General features: G+C 32.8%; 1 protein-coding gene across 1 annotated transcript in view; it reads right to left on the reverse strand.

Moving 5' to 3' along the window:
• Nucleotides 1–11,822, reverse strand: part of LOC139514410 (E3 ubiquitin-protein ligase TRIM45-like) — a 40,919-nt gene extending 29,097 nt beyond the window's left edge. Inside the window, exons 1-5 of the mRNA XM_071303654.1 lie at nucleotides 11,716–11,822; nucleotides 7,244–7,400; nucleotides 4,817–6,241; nucleotides 3,867–3,916; nucleotides 2,225–2,410 (exon numbers count right to left, since the gene is read on the reverse strand). Of these exons, the coding sequence (XP_071159755.1) occupies nucleotides 2,225–2,410; nucleotides 3,867–3,916; nucleotides 4,817–6,230 (1,650 nt within the window). The 5' untranslated portion in view covers nucleotides 6,231–6,241; nucleotides 7,244–7,400; nucleotides 11,716–11,822. The remainder of the gene's footprint in view (nucleotides 1–2,224; nucleotides 2,411–3,866; nucleotides 3,917–4,816; nucleotides 6,242–7,243; nucleotides 7,401–11,715) is intronic.
• Nucleotides 11,823–18,816: the final 6,994 nt, after the last annotated feature.

The raw sequence follows: 18,816 nt of genomic DNA on the forward strand, positions 1-18,816 counted from the left end.
CTAAAATCGTACCAGTGAAAAGTTTGAAACATTACCTTTTTTTAGTTTTCAAAATCATTCTTGGTAAGTTAACTACTTCTTGAAATGACTGGTGTACACTTGTAATCCAAAATTTTTAGATATTTCCTTAAACAAACAATATTTAATATTTGCACCTTATATTATAATAGCTTGTATACTATACACATAGTGTAGCCCCTAATTAATACAAAAGTAAGATTGCAATGATAAAAAGTATATGTCAAAATATACCCTTTAATGACTTGTGGTTAAATAATAATAAACTTTTAGTGCATAATTTATACTTGTAATATCCCTTTAATGTTATAAACATGTCGAAATTGACAAATTATATTACCAAAAAACATAGACATATTTGTAAAATACATGTTGCAGCATATTTTTTTGTTTGTTAAAGATTGGTTCATATTAAAAAGGCTATTTGGTTGCAGTTTTGAAATATTTAATAGTTGCCTTGGTGTTGATATTTGGAAAAAAATCAAAAAATTAAAAATTCTGATATCTGACATAGTAATTTTCAAAAGACATCAGAAGGATGTATTCGTAGATGAACAAAAAATATATATTTTTTACTCTTAACATGGTTTTATCATACCTTCTCGTTTCATAAAATATAAGCGGCATAACTTTATTCTAAACTATGAAACCAACACGTACAATTTTAGTACTTTTGACAGGAGTACCATTTTTTTTGGACATGGTTTCCATTCCTGGTAACGGCTGCAAAACAACCATTGATTCTCCCCTATAGCTATTAGTCTTTGTTAAATTTACACTTTTCAAAATGTTGTGCAGAATTCATTGTTGTTTCAAATTAACAAAAAATGTTTCAACAAATCTATATATTTTACCAAAACACTGCCAGTGATTAAAAATCATCATTCAAGGGCAAAGACTCTTGCAATTAGTTTTCTGACAATTACGTCTTTGTTGACAAATTTGTATATTTTTTTAATTGATATTTTTTGTTGTTTGCAGTTTTTTCTATTTTTTCTATCTTTACTACCGAGCAAAATCATAATAAAAGTCATTTCTGCACAAACACTACTGTAGGGGCAGTCAACTGACAATATTTACTACACACGGTAAATTTGTATATTTTTTGTTGTTTGCAGTTTTTTCTATTTTTTTTTATCTTTACTACCGAGCAAAATCATAATAAAAGTCATTTCTGCACAAACACTACTGTAGGGGCAGTCAACTGACAATATTTACCTTATAAAAAAATTCAAATCTGCTGATGCAATCGTCGAACTCAGTGCAAAGGTAAATGGGAATATTACTAGCACTAGATTAATACCAAAGCTGGGGGACATTTTTTTTCTTGGAAAGTCTACCTTAGCCAAATTATGCTTTTCTTAATATGTAATAGTGGTGATATACAGGGTTCCATATGGGTAAATTTTGTTCACCATCTCTTTCGCCGAAACAATATATTTTCGCCACTTTCATTGTTTTTTGTTTAAAAGTTTCCTTCTTTTCTAACACAAATTAAAACAGTTTGTCATATTGTTTTCTATTCATTATATCTAGTTTTGAATCTCTTTGTAATGAATGAATGATAAATTATAACAAACGATTACTTTTAAATACGTAGAATACGGGATTTATCTAGAATAAGTCTATAAGAATTTTCCTGTCTGGTTGATGGATAAAGACAACACTTATGCTCAGTGAATTTTCTGACTTATGAATATTTTCCTCATCACAATAGTTTTCTTTTTCAGGTCCATCGTTGAAAAAATATTGACGTAAAACTACGCCTTTAACACATGCGTTATTCATATGATACACCGCATGTATAAAGTGTTAATTTCATCCATTGAACAAAAATATTCATTTGATTGGGGGTATGCAATTAATTGTCACATTTATGTTAATTTCAAAAAGTGCATTATACACCTATTGCAAAAATCTTGTAGTCAGAATACATCTTAAATTAGAATTTGGAGAATTGTCTCTATAATAGTATCAGAGTACAGTTTGAAACATTATATTTCCCTTATTAAAAATCCGACGTGAAAAGTCTACTGGCTAATGAATTCACTGATGTTTACTAGCGAACCAAAATTTAGATACGTTTTCTCACAAGTTTTCTTGAAGTACATCGTTCATACCGACAATATAAGTATCCATGGGCGGTTTCAACAACTAATGTGCTTTCTGAAATAAATTTTACATTTATCATTCTGTTTACACGCACCTGCGATCTCTCTGTCCTTGTTTCTTTATTCTTTTCTACTTTGCCTTTCTTTATTAAAGGAATACTTTTTGCATTCTTCTCAGCTGCATCATTGTTAGGTTTAACATTGAAGGAACATTTACTTATTTCCTTTACCTCTCCTTGTAGATCCTTACCTCCTCTCACGTTGAGATGTTCAGATATTTCCTTGAATATAAGTTATTTGAAACTATTGATCATAATAACTTGCGTAAAATACATAATATGATGTCAATAAATTCCAAAATATATTTGTCCTAATATAACTTTTGGTAAAAAGTAAAATTCTAAAAATACTGAAAACTCAAAATGGAAAGTCCCTAGATTACTTTCATATGTACTACTAAAATGAACATATGATGTTTACAGTTCGTATTTATGTTGTACTAAGTCACCATTGTCCCCTGCAAGGGAAGCGTTGGGATCCCGCTAACATGTGTAACCCCACCATATTCTGTATGTGTGTGCTTGTTCGAAGTCAGAAGCCTGCAATTCAGTGGTTTTCGTTTTTTGGTATGTTACATATTTGTTTTATGTTATTTTTTTGTACATGAATTAGGCCATTAGTTTTCTCGGTTGAATTGTTTTACATTTGTCTTTTTTTTTAGCGTACGACATTGCGATACGGGCTTCACTCATTGTTGAAAGCCGTTCGGTGAACTACAATTGTTTATTTCTGAATCATTTGGTCTCTTGTGGAGAGTTGGATCATTTGCAATTATACCACATCTGCTTTTTTATGTATGTAATATTTCAAATGAAAAAATCTTTTTTCAAAAATGAAATATTAAGATATCTATTTAGAAAAATATGGCTAAAGAAAATATGCCGTGATGGAAGAACCTTCGTCTTTTTTTAAGAACATTAAAAGCTTTCGAAAAAAAAGTAGAATTTATAACTGAATGTTAGCGGTATACACCGTTCCATGTTCAGTGAATGTTTAAGTTTTAGTGACAAAACAGTTTGCAAGTGCATCAACATATGATTTGTATATGTTTTATCAATTCGGGGTGAAATGCAGAATATCCAATATTATGATACTTTTATTTATAAATATATAAGCTGATATAATTTGCACACGTTTGTTTGGTTAGGTCATTTGTGAAGTCAAAGTCATATAATATCATCATCGCGTTGCAGTTGTCAAATTGAGCATCGGATCACGCCTTACAAAAACATGTTAACCTAGTACATAATTATCGTTGAGGAATACATATTGTGGCAAACTATATTTTTATAAGCGTTAGCTCGTATTTAAATATATTGACCGAACCGAAAACCACAGGGTATTTTCTTTTTTGAAGTTTTGCATCATAAACCAGTGGTATGAAGCTTCATTGCAAATAAACTACACAAATGACTGACAAACTTATACTCTATAAAAATCTGAAAAATCTTTTGTTTCCTTTATTTTCTATTTCAAAGATCCAATTCGTGGCCCTATTATTCCATCCAAAACAGAAGTCATACTAACAAACGTAAGAAATTAAACGTTGAAACAAAACTCAATTACATAAACAGTCAACAGACATCTACAGTTTAAGATAATATATATTTATCTACGCATTTTCTTTCTTGCTTTGTTATAGGGCATACAGTAATGCAATATTGGGAAATATCTTACCTTTTCTGCGCGTTTCTCAGATATAAAATCTGAACTATTCTCTTCTAGATCTGTAACCAAAATGCATAACTTTTCTCATAAAATACAATGTCTACATGATTTAAAAGCTGGTGATGAATTGTCTCATTCGCAATCGTCCAAAAACTCCGTTTGAATTGTTTTACGTTATCATTTCGGGGCATTTGATAGCTTACTATGCGGTATGGGCTTCGATTATTGTCGAAGGCCTACGGTGACCTATAGTTGTTAATGTTTGTGTCATTTTGGTCTCATTGGCAATCATCTTTTTTTAAATATACAGTCTTTTAAACATTTATCAATACCTTTACCACTAATTAGAATTTTGTACAACCTGTAGCGTGAAAAAAAGTCCGGGACCCATACTTTTTATTATATTTTTGAAAAAAGCATGATAAAAACTTTATTTTGACAAATTATTAAAAAAATCTATCAATTTAATTATGACGCCCCAGCCAACTTAATAACAGAACAGTCACTATGATAAATTAAATAACACATAGCTGAGAGTGTGATAAAGCGGGTTGTTACCCCTGGAAAAACTGTTTTTGTTTCTCTTGGCAAAACAAAATGTCAACCTTGGCTTCGCCTAAATTGTCAATGTTATTTTTTCGGAATGACAATCTGCCCAATCACTCTCTCAGTAAGTGTTATTTATTAAGTGTTTCTCTTGGCAAAACAAAATGTCAATCTTGGCTTCGCCTCAATTGTCAATGTTATTTTTTTGGAATGACAATCTGCCCAATCACTCTCTCAGTAAGTGTTATTTATTAAGTGTTTCTCTTGGCAAAACAAAATGTCAATCTTGGCTTCGCCTCAATTGTCAATGTTATTTTTTTGGAATGACAATCTGCCCAATCACTCTCTCAGTAAGTGTTATTTATTAAGTGTTGTTATTATAATTCCCTTGATTTTTAAGTAAAACTACCCACCATGTTCTAAACAAGAAATGGTATCCAGCTTAAAGAATGTTGTCCCATTTATTATGACATTAGCTTGATATGTCCCTGGACTGATTATTGCGCATTTGGCTTTAAAACAACCATTAGCACCAGACACATAGAACGGAAATGTAAACTCCTGGCCTGTGTTTTCGTTCAAAAAGATTATCTCCATGCAAATGCTTTGATCCTTCACCTGCTTACCCTGACTGTCTTTTAGACTAACTTCAAATATACCATCTGTTTTTGCGTACATGATTTTCGGATTTTTTATTTCAGATGTGTATGGGTCTGCTGTTGATGTCAGAAGTATTCCTAAATGTTTAATTATATTTTCTGACTGTTCTCTGTCGTCGATGAATTTCATGTTTGCAATATGCGTAGGTTGCCTGTCAAATTCGGTTTCTTTGATTTCGTCCAACTGTCTGTCGACAGAAGATACCGATGCCAAAAAGGCAGGTGCATTCTTTGACAATGAAGCTTGCTGTAAAAAGACTTTTGATGTTAATATTTTATTCTCCAAACTGTCGAGTTCCTCTTCTTGTAAAGTAAGAGCTTGCATCTTTATCTCTATCTCGGTGCCTAATTTTTGCGTTAACACATTTTGTCTTAATTTAAGTAGTTCATGACAGTGGATGAAAAATTCGTTCAATTTGTCTTGTTCTGTTTCTTTTTGACATTTTATGGCCGACATCTCGTCTTTAATTCTTTTTCTCACTTCATTTATTCCATGCCCTAATTCCTCAGTTTCTTTATATTTATCAAATATTCTTTCCATTTCCAATTTAAAAACATCTTGAACATCCTTCGCTTGATGGTCTCCTGAATCAGAATGATCTATAGCGAAGCACATATTACACACGGGTCTTTTGCAACCGTTCCCTGTGCAAAATATTCCAAGTGGTCTGTTTTCATGGCCATCCTTGGTACAAAATACCTCATGAGAAAATTCAGAAATATCACTTCCCTCCGACATATTACGAGTTATATGATTTTTGAATTTATTACTTTTGTTATGAAATTTAATGCAAGTTTCGCATATTAAGTTTTCGCAGTCTTTACATCTATATGTGGCAGGTTTTGACTCGTCGCAGAAGTCGCATATACTACTTTTGTTTTTATTAAAAGTGTCTACAAATTCTATTCGATCTCTTATGGTGAAGTCGATTGGAAAGTCATCCTTCAATGATTCAAATGAATCTTGAATGCTAACTGATTTTTGGCACACCGTGCATTTGATAGAATTCGATTCAAAATGTTTCATCAAACAATCAGTACAGATTGTATGCAAACACGGTAAAATCCTTGGTTGATGTAAGCTTTGATCATACCGTTTTTTACACTGTGTACAATTTAACAATTCCAAGCATATATTTTCACATTCCTCCAAATTCGCTGTTGCCATTGTGTAAAATGCTAAATGAAACAAATAAAAATTGAATAAAAACTTTAACATTAAATTACGAATGGGGATGGGTAATATGTCAACCCGGCCAAAGAGAAGATAACAATAAAAGGCAACTAATTGGTTTTCAACACAGCGAGAAAATATCGATGTCAACTAAACTCTAATTTTGTACAGGTTATAACCTGTACAAACATATTGTAAATGTCATAATTTGTACAATGAAAAAATTTAAGTACCTCGTACATGTTATAACATGTACAATTACAATAACGGTACCATTTTTTCTGCACCAGATGCGCATTTCGTACAAAATATTGATTGGTTCCAACCTTTACAAATTTTGAAAATGAATTTAAATAAAGCAGAATATACATGCACGTTTTAAATCATTTAAATAATAAAGAACAGGTTGTGTGGATGACGTGGTCTACCATGAACAATTTTTGTATGCTACCTCTGCAGATGTTTTTCGGTTAGAGGGAAAATACTGAACTTGGTATAGTGGTCTCGGTAATGTAACACCTTCTTGCTTCGCGGCTTATGTTGGCGTAGTGCGTTTTAAGGTCATTGTATGTTTTATGCTGTCCCCCATGGCCTACAGCAGTGCGACTCTCCTTGGTGATAGCAGACATTTTCTAAATGGCTACAAAGTAGATAATTGATTTGACTGAAAATCTAAAGAACAAGGCCTTAAAATTTAACCCCCCCCCTTTCTTTTTTAAACATGCAAAATTGAAAACAACGTCTCCTATGCATATTCTATAAAGCCAAAGAGAAAATGGTTTTCAATGGACCAAGGTTAATTGTAAATAACTTTGGTATTATTGAATCTGCTCTTTAACATTTTTGGCCTTAAGCATAACAGATGAGTATGCAAATCTTACGCAGCATTTTTTTTTATATAATAAATTAGACCATTGCATCAGTCGAACGTCATTTTGATGTACTAAGCAATGTGACTGTGAAATTTGTCAAAATGCAAACATTTTAAAAATATCTCAGAAATTTACCTTTTCTTAAGAATCTGGAAATTTGGAAAGGCACTATTGACAGACTAGCTGTATCGACATTGCACTCACTATCCAATGTTTTTCTTTTGATTATTGTTTCTAGGGTTCAAGCTGTCAATATCTCATACTGCTTCAGAAGGGGTTCTTTAAGGCTCAACTAGTAGGAATGAAAATATTATTGAGGTTAATGGTAGGGTTGCATATAATTATAGAAACATAATTTCATTTTCAAATTTTGTTTAAGTTTAAACAATTTTTAAGCAATTTGTTGTACATGCTATAACATGTACGCGGTACTTTTGTACATGTTATAACTTGTATTTTTGCATTGAACAAATTATCACATGTACACAATTGTTGTACATGTTATGACCTGTACAAAATAACAACTTGTACGTAGTCAACTAAGAATATACAAACAAACAGCAATACGCACAGTAAAACTCAGTTTAAAAGATGTCCGAGTTCAATGTTAGAATAAGTAACAAAAGAAACTACGCAAAATGAATATGATACACGATTAACAAAGGACTACTAGAGGCTACTGACATGCCATTTCCGGACCTCAACTAAACTGATTGAAAGATTATGTCTTCGACATAAGAAAAGAATCAAGCACAATCTCTCCTGTTATGGATTTTTCCATCATTATATATATAAGAAGAACATAACTCGTATCATGCCAACAACTGGTTTTGAAATGAATGTTTCTATTTCCGATGCAAAGACCCTATGAGTGAATCAATATCAATTCCAAAATTTGTCTTCAACGACCTGTTAACAGCAAAACTATATTACTTCTGAATAAGTCTGTTTAAAGGTTTTGCTACCTATTAAGGTGAATCACAACATGTGTTTGCTATAAACGAATATTATCTTACTGTATGCCTATTTGTCAATTAAAGTTCACATTTTCTAACTCAAATGGTCAATTTAGAATTCTTGTCACAACAGTATCATCTGTAACCATATATCTGACACAATTTTCCTAATAAATATACTAGAAGTATTAAAACAAAGCCATATTTGCAATAGTTGTATGTATGCAGATACCAGTCTGAGATATAAATTCAAAATGTTATATAGAGATGACTGCTAACATCTGATTTTTGCATATCTTCTAAGCGTAGTTTTCTATGTCAAGAGCTTAATAAACATAAAATCATAGCATTTACAAGTTAAAAAAAGGGGGACGAAAGATACCAAAGGGACAGTAAAAACTCATAAATCTAAAACAAACTGACAAAGCCATGGCTAAAAATGAAAAAGACAAACAGAAAAACAATAGTACACATGACACATTATAGAAAACTAAAGAATAAACAACACGTACCCCACCAAAAACTAGGGGTGATCTCAGGTGCTCCGGAAGGGTAAGCAGATCCTGCTCCACATGTGGCACCCGTCGTGTTGCTTATGTGATTACAAATCCGGTAAATGGTCTAATTCTGTAGGTCACATTCATCAAAGGGAAGGGGATTGTAGTTACGACGTAAGGAACATATCCGATATCATTTGTGAAACGGTTATTCCATAACGGTCAACCAACTCGTGCTGGCGTCCGTAAAATTTCTGAAGGGATGATTTCAACTTCACCATTTGGAACTCTTGGTTTTATAACTTCCTTGTGAGCAGTAACCCTCTATCAAGAAAATCATTATAGTAAATGTAAGCACGGGAATATCGTATCAATTGGGAGATATATACCCCGTATGCAGGTGCTGCTGGAATGTTGCTACTAAGAAATGGAAAGTTCGCCATTGGAAATCTGAAATCATCTCTTTTGTCGTAAAGTTTTGTTTTGTTAAATTATTTGTTTTATGACCCATAGGGTAGGCAATTTTCTATGTGTTTTGCCCCTTGGCCTCAAATTTTCTGCTGTTTCTAGCAACTTGGAATATTTAGTATATATTCAGGAAAGAACACACTATTGTAAGTTTCGTTGAGATATTTTTGTATTTCTAGCTTGTATTTTTTATGCCGTGGTGACAAAAAAAACAGATTTAGGTGTTACGGCTTACTTTTGGGTTATCGACAGGACACAAATATCCCATAAATAATATTCAGGAAGAATCGATGAGTTTCAATGACTGCGAAGAGTAAATATAAGCACTCCTTAACAATTTAACTTTCATATATGCAAATATTATGAATTTATTTTGTATTCAGGACTTTAAGTAAACTATGCATACTGTAAACTGTGAATTTATGCTGAGTCATCATATCTAAGGCCAAGGATTCTATCAATCTTCATGAAACATTTATAAAACTTCCTTTTTGAGTTAATTTCTTTAAAATCTGTGAGAGAAAGGAAATTTGGCTAAATTCTGAATGTTCTCTTTTTTCACCCTATATAGGGTTGCATTTCTGTTAATATTGACAATGCAATTTCCCATAGGAACTCCTTTTACGGCTAAAACTGTACCACTTTTACTATGAAGTTTTGAAAAAAATCTTATCCTAGAATTGAAAGTTCATATGCACTACAATTTTTTTCAAAGTTCAAAATATAGGGCTGTGCGGCATATTTTCAACGTTTATATGCCCTGAATTTTTCAGAGTTTACACTAACACTAATTTTCTTGACTACCCCTACCTCGAATGAAGGGTTACCACAGATTTCAATGTAAACAATATGCACATGTATATTTACTGGTAACATTCCCATGTTATGTCTCTATGAGATGGAGAGCATAACTGGGAACCAGTATGTAAATAAAATTAATTTTCTATGAATATTCTAAATCTCCCCAAAAGGATTTTTTGTGGGTATTCGGAATCAGAGTTTGTTTCCGAAAATGCGTGACGATATCATTTCTACTCCCTTTGATATCGATTGTTTCTAAAATATTCGTCAGGTTTAACTAGTAAATGTGCAAAAGGTAAAAAAAGATAACGTAATTACTATACCGAACTGGTTATATCACCACATCAAGTTACAAAATTAGTAATCCTTTATGGAAATATATCACACAGAACGCTTTTCTGAATCGGACTATGTAATGTAAAAATTTTAAATGGTTGAACACCAATTTCTATACAAAGTTATAATAGATTTATATTTAGATAAATATGTGAACCTAACACAATGACAACTGAAATCATTTATCAATAAGACTACTATTTAAAGATTTTCTTTGTGTGTTAATATTTTCACAAATTTTATATTACAAGTTGTTTTTGATAAACTATGTTTTAGATTATAACTCATTCAAACACAAAAGGAATTTCACCGAAAGATAAAGAACTTGTCTATTTTTCATAATGGTCCTTAAACGCAACGTATTGATGGGTTTTCTTTAGTTGTCACAAGTCCACCGAACAAATAAAGAAAAATATCGTCGAACCAAGTCAGGAATATGACAGTTTTTATCATTCGTTTGATGTGCTTGAGCTTTTGATTTTGCCATTTGATCAGGGACTTTTCGTTTTGAATTGCCCTTTGTGTTCTGTATTTTGTAATTTAAATTTTTCCACTTTAAAAAACTGTCTGTGAATTACTTCCTCCCAACTTGGGATATGAAAGTAGTTAATATTGCGGGTAGCACATGTTTGTAAGCACTCAATCAAATCACTAACAAGGAAGTCTGGTGTATCAAAACAATACAATGATATGTAAGAACAAACTCTTAAACAATTAATCGAAAGGTTTGATTCACTAATTGGCTTGAAGACACAAACACTCCAATAAAAAGAAAACACACGAGGTAACGATCAAAAGATATTCCCAATAATTGAATTTTGTAAAGCCAGTACGAAGCGAAAATGAACTTATAAATAAACCAGGTTTTCCGGAAGATATCACCAGGAAAAGACCAAATGCATCTAGAATAAGAACGTCACAAACAGCCCGAGAAAAACGTGGCTTTGTGCGATGTCAACAAAAATGCACACGTTTAGTGCAAAACCCACTTACTTCTTAAGGCTTTATACCGAGTTGTTCTATTATGAGGAACATGAACATGCTACATGTAGGGCCGGGTCTGCTTACCCTCCCGGAGCACCTGCTATCCACAAAGTTTTTCCTGGGGTTCGTGTTGTTCAGTCTTTAGTTTTCTATGTTATGTTTTGTGCACTGTTTTAAGCTTCACTGAAGAATCTTTTGTAGACGAAACTTGTGTCTGGTGTATCAAATTATAAGCCTGGTACCTTTAGTGGCTAAATAAGTCCTATTTCTAAGTATCAGGAAATGGGAAAAAAATGTCGAGCATCGCGAGGCATTCTTTACAACTTGTCACTATAGAGCTGCTAATCAATTATGAAGTATTTTGTGGGTCCTATGTAGACGTACAAAATTGTAAGCCTGTTACCCTTCATGAGTTTATATGCAATCATTATCGATTTGCCACGAGAATTGAATTTTCTTGTCTCTTTCTAATCAAGGACAACTATAAGTAGTTTTTTGAAAATACAACACGTAATGTAGTAATTCTTGTTTACGAAAGTTATCAATAACATCTTTATGAACTTACTGTATGATAGTAGATTGGTCAGGTGTTCAGTATATGCAAATTCTCAAAAATAAATCAGCCGAGGTATACAATATTGAGATCTAACCACTTTAAATACCTGTATGACGTCAACTTTAAGGTTGCAAATGACCCTTATGTCTCACAAAGAAATCAATAATACCTTTAAAAAGTATTTTCCACTAGTATATTTTAATGTATATTTTTGTGTATTGATTTTAATTACTTTGACTTTGTTACTTGCAGTGATAGTGTTCTGCTCATGAGAAGAAATTATGAAAGACAATACCATCACATATTCCATGCCAGCAGTATGATCGTGTTTGTGCGTTATGAGTTATTATATTAAACATTTGTCACTTAGGAATCTGTAAATCAAGGATTTTGAAAAAAACGAGGAGATATAGGGAACGTGCGAAGTGACACAAAAATTTAAATTATCAATAGGATGTAAGGCAATATATATTATATAAGTGTTCGTTGCATATGTATGCTACATATGCATACTTAGGACGAGAAGATGAATATGAACAGAGTTTGTAATATACGCAGGAAGACATGTCATCCTATCCGGACATACATGATTTCAACCTTGACAGACCAATCTTTGCCCTAACTCATAATTGTTCGTGCTTGGCAGAGAGGCAGTCAATATTCGATTAGAAACGGTCCAGGATCGAGCTCAAGACTTCCCGCATTCGAGCAGTGCTATAGCTTTCATTTACGCAATGGAGCAACCGCCAATTGTTTGACCATTTTAAAAGAGAGATAAAGAGAATTAATGTATTTACCATGCACTTCATATTATAAAGAATACTGAGTGACGATGGTTGAAAACGTTTCCTCATTATTATCCTCTTGAACATTTTCTTTCATAACATGAACATGGCAGATGCACATATCTTTTTTAACTTTTCATCAGATACCTGACATTTCTATATTTTATGTAGTATAAAATTGAGAATTGAAATGGGGAATGTGCCAAAGAGACAACAACCCGACCATAGAAAAAAAACCAGCAGAAGGTCACCAACAGGTCTTCAATGTAGCGAGAAATTCCCGCACCCGGAGTCGTCCTTCAGCTGGCCCCTAAACAAATATATACTAGTTCAGTGATAATGAACGCCATACTTATTTCCAAATTGTACACAAGAAACTAAAATTAAAATAATACAAGACTAACAAAGGCCAGAGGCTCCTGACTTGGGACCGGCGCAAAAATGCGGCGGGGTTAAACATGTTTGTGATATCTCAACCCTCCCCCTATACCTCTAGCCAAAGTAGAAAAGTAAACGCATAACAATACGCACATTAAAATTCAGTCCAAGAGAAGTCCGAGTCTGATGTCAGAAGATGTAACCAAAGAAAATAAACAAAATGACAATAATACATAAATAATAACAGACTTCTAGCAGTTAACTGACATGCCAGCTCCAGACTTCAATTAAACTGACTGAACGATTATGATTTCATCATATGAACATCAAGCACAATCCTTCCCGTTAGGGGTTTAGTATCATACCATCATAACATATATGAGAAGAACATAACCCGTGTCATGCCAACAACTGGTTTTTTTATAAATGTGTTTAGTTCCGATGCAAAGACCCTTTAAGTGAATCAATATTAACGCCAAAATATGCAATATTTAATGACCTGACAACAGTATCGTAACTATATCCCTCTTTAATACGTCTATTCAAAGGTTTTTTTAGTTTTTGAGGTGAATATTGACACCTTTGTGCTTTATAAAGAAAATTTCCATAAAAAATTGGATGTAAAATACCTGAACGTATAAGAAGTCTGCATGTTGAGCTATATTTACGAATTATGTCCTTATACCGATGATAAAATTTAGTAAATGTTTTGACTAGTTTGTGATATCGAAAACCCTGGTGTAATAATTTTTTCAGTAATATATAAATTTCTCTCGTTAAAATCTAAAACATTGTTACATACACGAGCGAATCGTACAAGTTGAGTGTATAAACACCGTAAGATGGTGACAAGGGAACGTGACCATCTAAAAATGGATAATTAACGATAGGAAATGAAAAATCATCTCTTTTATCATAAATTTTAGTATTCAGCTTTCCGTTAGTGATATAGAGATCAATATCGAGGAAAGGACAGTGGTCATGTTAGTATTAGCTTTATTTAAAGTAAGTTCAGCAGGATAAATTTCTTTAATATACATACTGAAGTCGTCATTATTGAGAGCCAAAATATCATCCAAATATCTAAAAGCATATTAAATTTGTTTATCAGATATTGTTTCGATGGGTCTTTGCTTATTTTTGTCATAAATTGTAACTCATAGCAAACATCCCAAACAACCAAACGGACTTCCTACTTTTGCAATGTTTGACTGCCGATCGAAACAAGACCAATAGTGATCATATTTCTTACCAGGATCACTTTTGAGGATTTACTGTCAATGCGCGTGCGGTACAAAAGAGACAGTTATTTATATGGAGATACATGTACATATACATGTATTATTCAAAACATTTGCAACAATAATATGTTGCCTTAAGATATTATGCCCCTTCTCATGATCATATTTTCATGTTCAGTGTACCACTTATTTTGGGTAAAACTCAAACTAAAATTTTGCATAGAATTTTTAAGTTGTTTTTTTTTTCATTTTGAACGAAACGGAAGAATGGACGGATGCACCGACCAGCAAATATAATAACCCTTTGCTATCATACGTTGGTCATAAAACTAAAATCATTGGCGGATCCAGAAATTCTCATAATGGGGATCCTAATGACTGCCTAAGAGGGTCCCGCTCCAGTATTGCGTCAGTGATTCCTTATATAATCAACCAAATTGTCCCACAAAAAAGGGGGCGCCCTGTCCCACCCCCTAAATACACCTCTGATATTAAAAGAAACTGATTCAGAAAAAAATGTAATCATATGTTTTCTTGAAGATGCGTACTTATGATAAAATTCTATGGAAAGACGACAAGTACTATCAGAAAAATACAAATTTATCTGAATTTGACTTTGAACAAAAATACGTCGAGATAGATTATAGAAGCGTACTAAGAAGAAGAAGCAAGTCGTGTGTACTTCACATTTTTTACATGCCGGCGTGTTTGAAACTCTTGTTGAATCTAATAACTTTAAAACTAAATTTAAAATTTGATCTTGCTTCAGAATACTTATTTTTTTTTTACACTAAATTTTAATTTGGTAGCTTTGTTTGGGAGATAAATATATGGGTCAAGTGAAATGGCGAAAATATGATCGGTGCATTTGATTCCAGGTACCTGAATTAATTATTTCCCTTGAAGGTTGTTGTTTATAAAATCATCATGTAAAGGGACACGGTGATACAACTGTTTAAATTAATACACTTGTATTACTATTTGGTTTACTTTATAAATTTGTTATTTAGATGGAGAGTTGTCTCATTGGAACTCACACCACATCTTCCTATATCTACATAAGTGGATATATATCTCCCATATTCATGTTTGTCTCTTTCGTCGCGCATTCGCCTCGACAGTATATGACCACCCGAAGGTGATCGGGGGAATATTAATATGGTCACTATTGGTCTTGTTTCGATCGACAGTTTATACATTGAATGTACAAGTATACAGTCCCGTCAGGTCATAGTGGGGACGTTAAATCGGATTCATCTTGTAGATAAAATGCCACGTTCTCTATACGTTAAATAGTCATAAATATTTGCCACTTGATGTTGAGCAACCAACTTTTAATCAATTGAAAGTTGCGAAACTTGAATTTTATTTCTTGCGATGCAATTGATCCAAATCTTCGTATGCAAAGATTCGCTTGGGTAATAGGGAGTGGACGGTTGATTGAAAAAGAAAAAAAGACAATCTTAGTAAAATAATCGCCATAATCATATGTATGGCCTCCTCTTTAATGCTTTGTACAGATTTGGGGATATTAAGTTTAAGATCACTATGTCCTTTTACTTTATACGTTTATATTTTGGAAGTCTTTGGTTCGATCCTCGGCCGTTTCAAATTGAAGATTGACTGCCTATCTGCCAAGCACGCAATATTTAGGAGTTAAAGCGGAGATTGTTGATCCTGGGTTTAAAATATGTGTCTTGGTAGGATGACATGCCTTCGTGTGGTAAGTTTGCTTCATATTCATCTTCTCGTCTTAAATATGGATATATAAAATACATATGCAAAGAACCTTATATATATATGTCCCTAAATCCTTCTATGTTTTGTTCCACTTCAAACGTTGCCTTTACCAGCCCCCCCCCCCCCCCCCCCCCCCCCTCTTTTTTCAAAATCCTGGATCAGCACCTAGCAACGACATTTTCTTCTATAATATTAATAAATGTTAGTAAATGATACATAAAAAAATGCCTGGAAATGTCTTTTGTATTTGCATCCCCTTCAACCAAAGTAGTACTTAACAATCCTTAATTCTAAAATTAACCCGGGTATATAGGGATTTTTTTATCAATAGATTTTATTATAAATGAGAATTGATTTTGTTTAAAAATGAAACTGATGCGATTGTTTTATCTAAATTGTCTTTTAAAGAAAGACAGATTCTGACAAACTTTTGCATCGATATATCTGAAATTGTCAGAAAAATATCCTTCTTAATAACAACAAAATAAAAAAAAATAGAAAAAAAGATATGATAAGAATGAGAGAAAAAAATGATGGAGCGTTCACCTGAAAAAGTATATTGAAAAATTATTGTCATATTCAAAACCATGAAAGATAACTCAAATCGTAGGTATTATAGGTATGGGATACGTATGTGTTTACGTGATCTTATGAAAAGTCTTTGAATACTTTGTTTGAACTTAAGCTACGTATTTAATCAAATTCAAAGGTTGGTAATAACCTGCAGTCCTATATGGCCCCTATGTTGAGTTACGAACGCAATAGGAAACCTCTATTAAACAGTGTATACTGAAGTGGGTGAACATTTAAATTAGGAAAAGTCAATCGAATCAAGTCGAATCATAGCCAAACTAAACCAAAATATTCAAATGAAAATGTTCATTTTTAGTTGATCATGTTTCATTTAAGTATTTGGGGGGATAACACTGGAACATTGTTTCATAACTAGTTACTCTAAATTCATTGAAAAAAACGTGCTTGGTATTGATATCTGAACATAGTTATATTGTATAAACGTTCACAGTAGTGCAAAGGGAGTAGGACATTTGAACGGGAGAAAATGACGATAGGATCATTTGAGCTAGACATATATGACATTTTTGCACCGGAATATATATATATTACATAAAACTTTTCTCGATTTTCAAATAGCACGTTTGGGTGACATTTCCTTAAATACTTGTAAATGAACTGAGGAAATATGTTTTAAAAGTATTAAAAAAAGATTTTTAAATGAATTTTTTTTGTTTGATTTTACACCTTAGTAAGTCTTGAGTTAAATCTCTACTTTAATTAAAATTACAATATATGACTTACATCGATATTCCGAGGTTGAATATTGATTTTGATGCACCTCATAGCCGAACGGACAAGGAGAACAAAATAATCTTCTAGACTTGAATTCACGGTTCTGCCAGTGCGAAGTAACAAGTGATTTTTCCCCAGAAGTCTGTGATACTAATTTCAAGCCCACACTGATTTGTTAATAATGCTTTCGCCGAGTTTTATGGCTGTGCTTTTTTTTTCTTCAAATACATATGTTTTTAAACTTTGTGCATATAATACATTTTATTTCTTTACTTTGTGAAAAGGGATAACAGATCATATTTGGCGACACCTTATCATTATTATTTTCTGTTTGCTCAATTGTCCCAAATATACTATACACACAACGTCAGTACCTTGAATCTAAATTCGAAAATCATCATGTATTATTTGTGAAGTTTCACATAGAATGTTTATCAACAAGGTATTGGTATCTTCCGGTGAACTTTGAATAAAAAGAACGTTATGAGCTCAGGCACTGGTGACGTTGTATAAAGTCGGAGTAGCAGCTGCAAGTTCTTGAATACCGAATGAATTGGGAAAAGAATATCCTTTAGGCAGGTGAATTTGGTATACAGCTACTGTATGGTGGATGAAATTGAAAATTTCAAAATTACAATCGTCTCGTTTGTCATAAATTCTAGTGCTCAGTTGACCGCTGATGTCAAATTCGAAGTATAAGACTAAAAATGACTCTTATAATTTATAACTCAGGCACCTATTTTTTTAAGATATAATGCCTTAGTCTAATAATTTGTATATCTCTATATAATGTAGCATAGTAGATAGTGTACTAGTTTACAGTGCAGGAAATATTTCAAAAATGTCTCTGAAGCATTAAAATTGAGAATTGATATGGCTGCATCACACTGGTGTACAAAATGTAAGAGCTATTATATACTGGACGTCAAATTGTTTTGCTTTCAATGTTGATTTAAAAGACAGTTATAACAGAACACTCACTATGACAAATTAAATAACACATGGCCGAGAGTGTGACAGAGCAGATTGTTACCCTCCCAAAACAGTTTGTGTTACCAGATGTGAACAAAGTCAACCTTACCTTTGCCTCAATTGACAATGTTTTTGGGGTAACTATCTACTCTATCACTCACTCTGCTTGGTTTTATATGTGTACTGTTGTTTTTATAATTACCTTGAGGTTTATGTAAAAATACATACTATGTTCTAAACAAGAAATCGTATCCAGCTTAAAGAATGTTGCCCCATTCATTACCACATTACCTTGATATGTCCCTGGACTGTTAAGCATGCATTTGGCTTTAAAACAACCATTAGCACCAGACACATAGAATGGAAATGTAAACTCTTGGCAACTGTTTTCTTCCGAAAAGCATGTCTCCATGTAAATACTTTCATCCTTCAATGGCCTGTCTTGATTATCTTTCAGGCAAACTTCAAATATTCCCTCTGTTTTGGCGTACATTAATTTCGGATTTTCTACATCAGATGTACAAGGAACTGCTGTCGATGTTAGAAGTATTCCTAAATGTTAAATCTTATGTTCTGAATTTTCCCTATCGTCGAGGAATTTTGCGTTTGCAATATGCGTAGGTTGCCTGTCAAATTCTGTTTCTTTAATTTCGTCCAAATTTTTGTCGACACAAGAGACTGATGCC

Source organism: Mytilus edulis, chromosome 1, assembly GCF_963676685.1.
Source record: "Mytilus edulis chromosome 1, xbMytEdul2.2, whole genome shotgun sequence".
Classification (NCBI taxonomy): domain Eukaryota; kingdom Metazoa; phylum Mollusca; class Bivalvia; order Mytilida; family Mytilidae; genus Mytilus; species Mytilus edulis.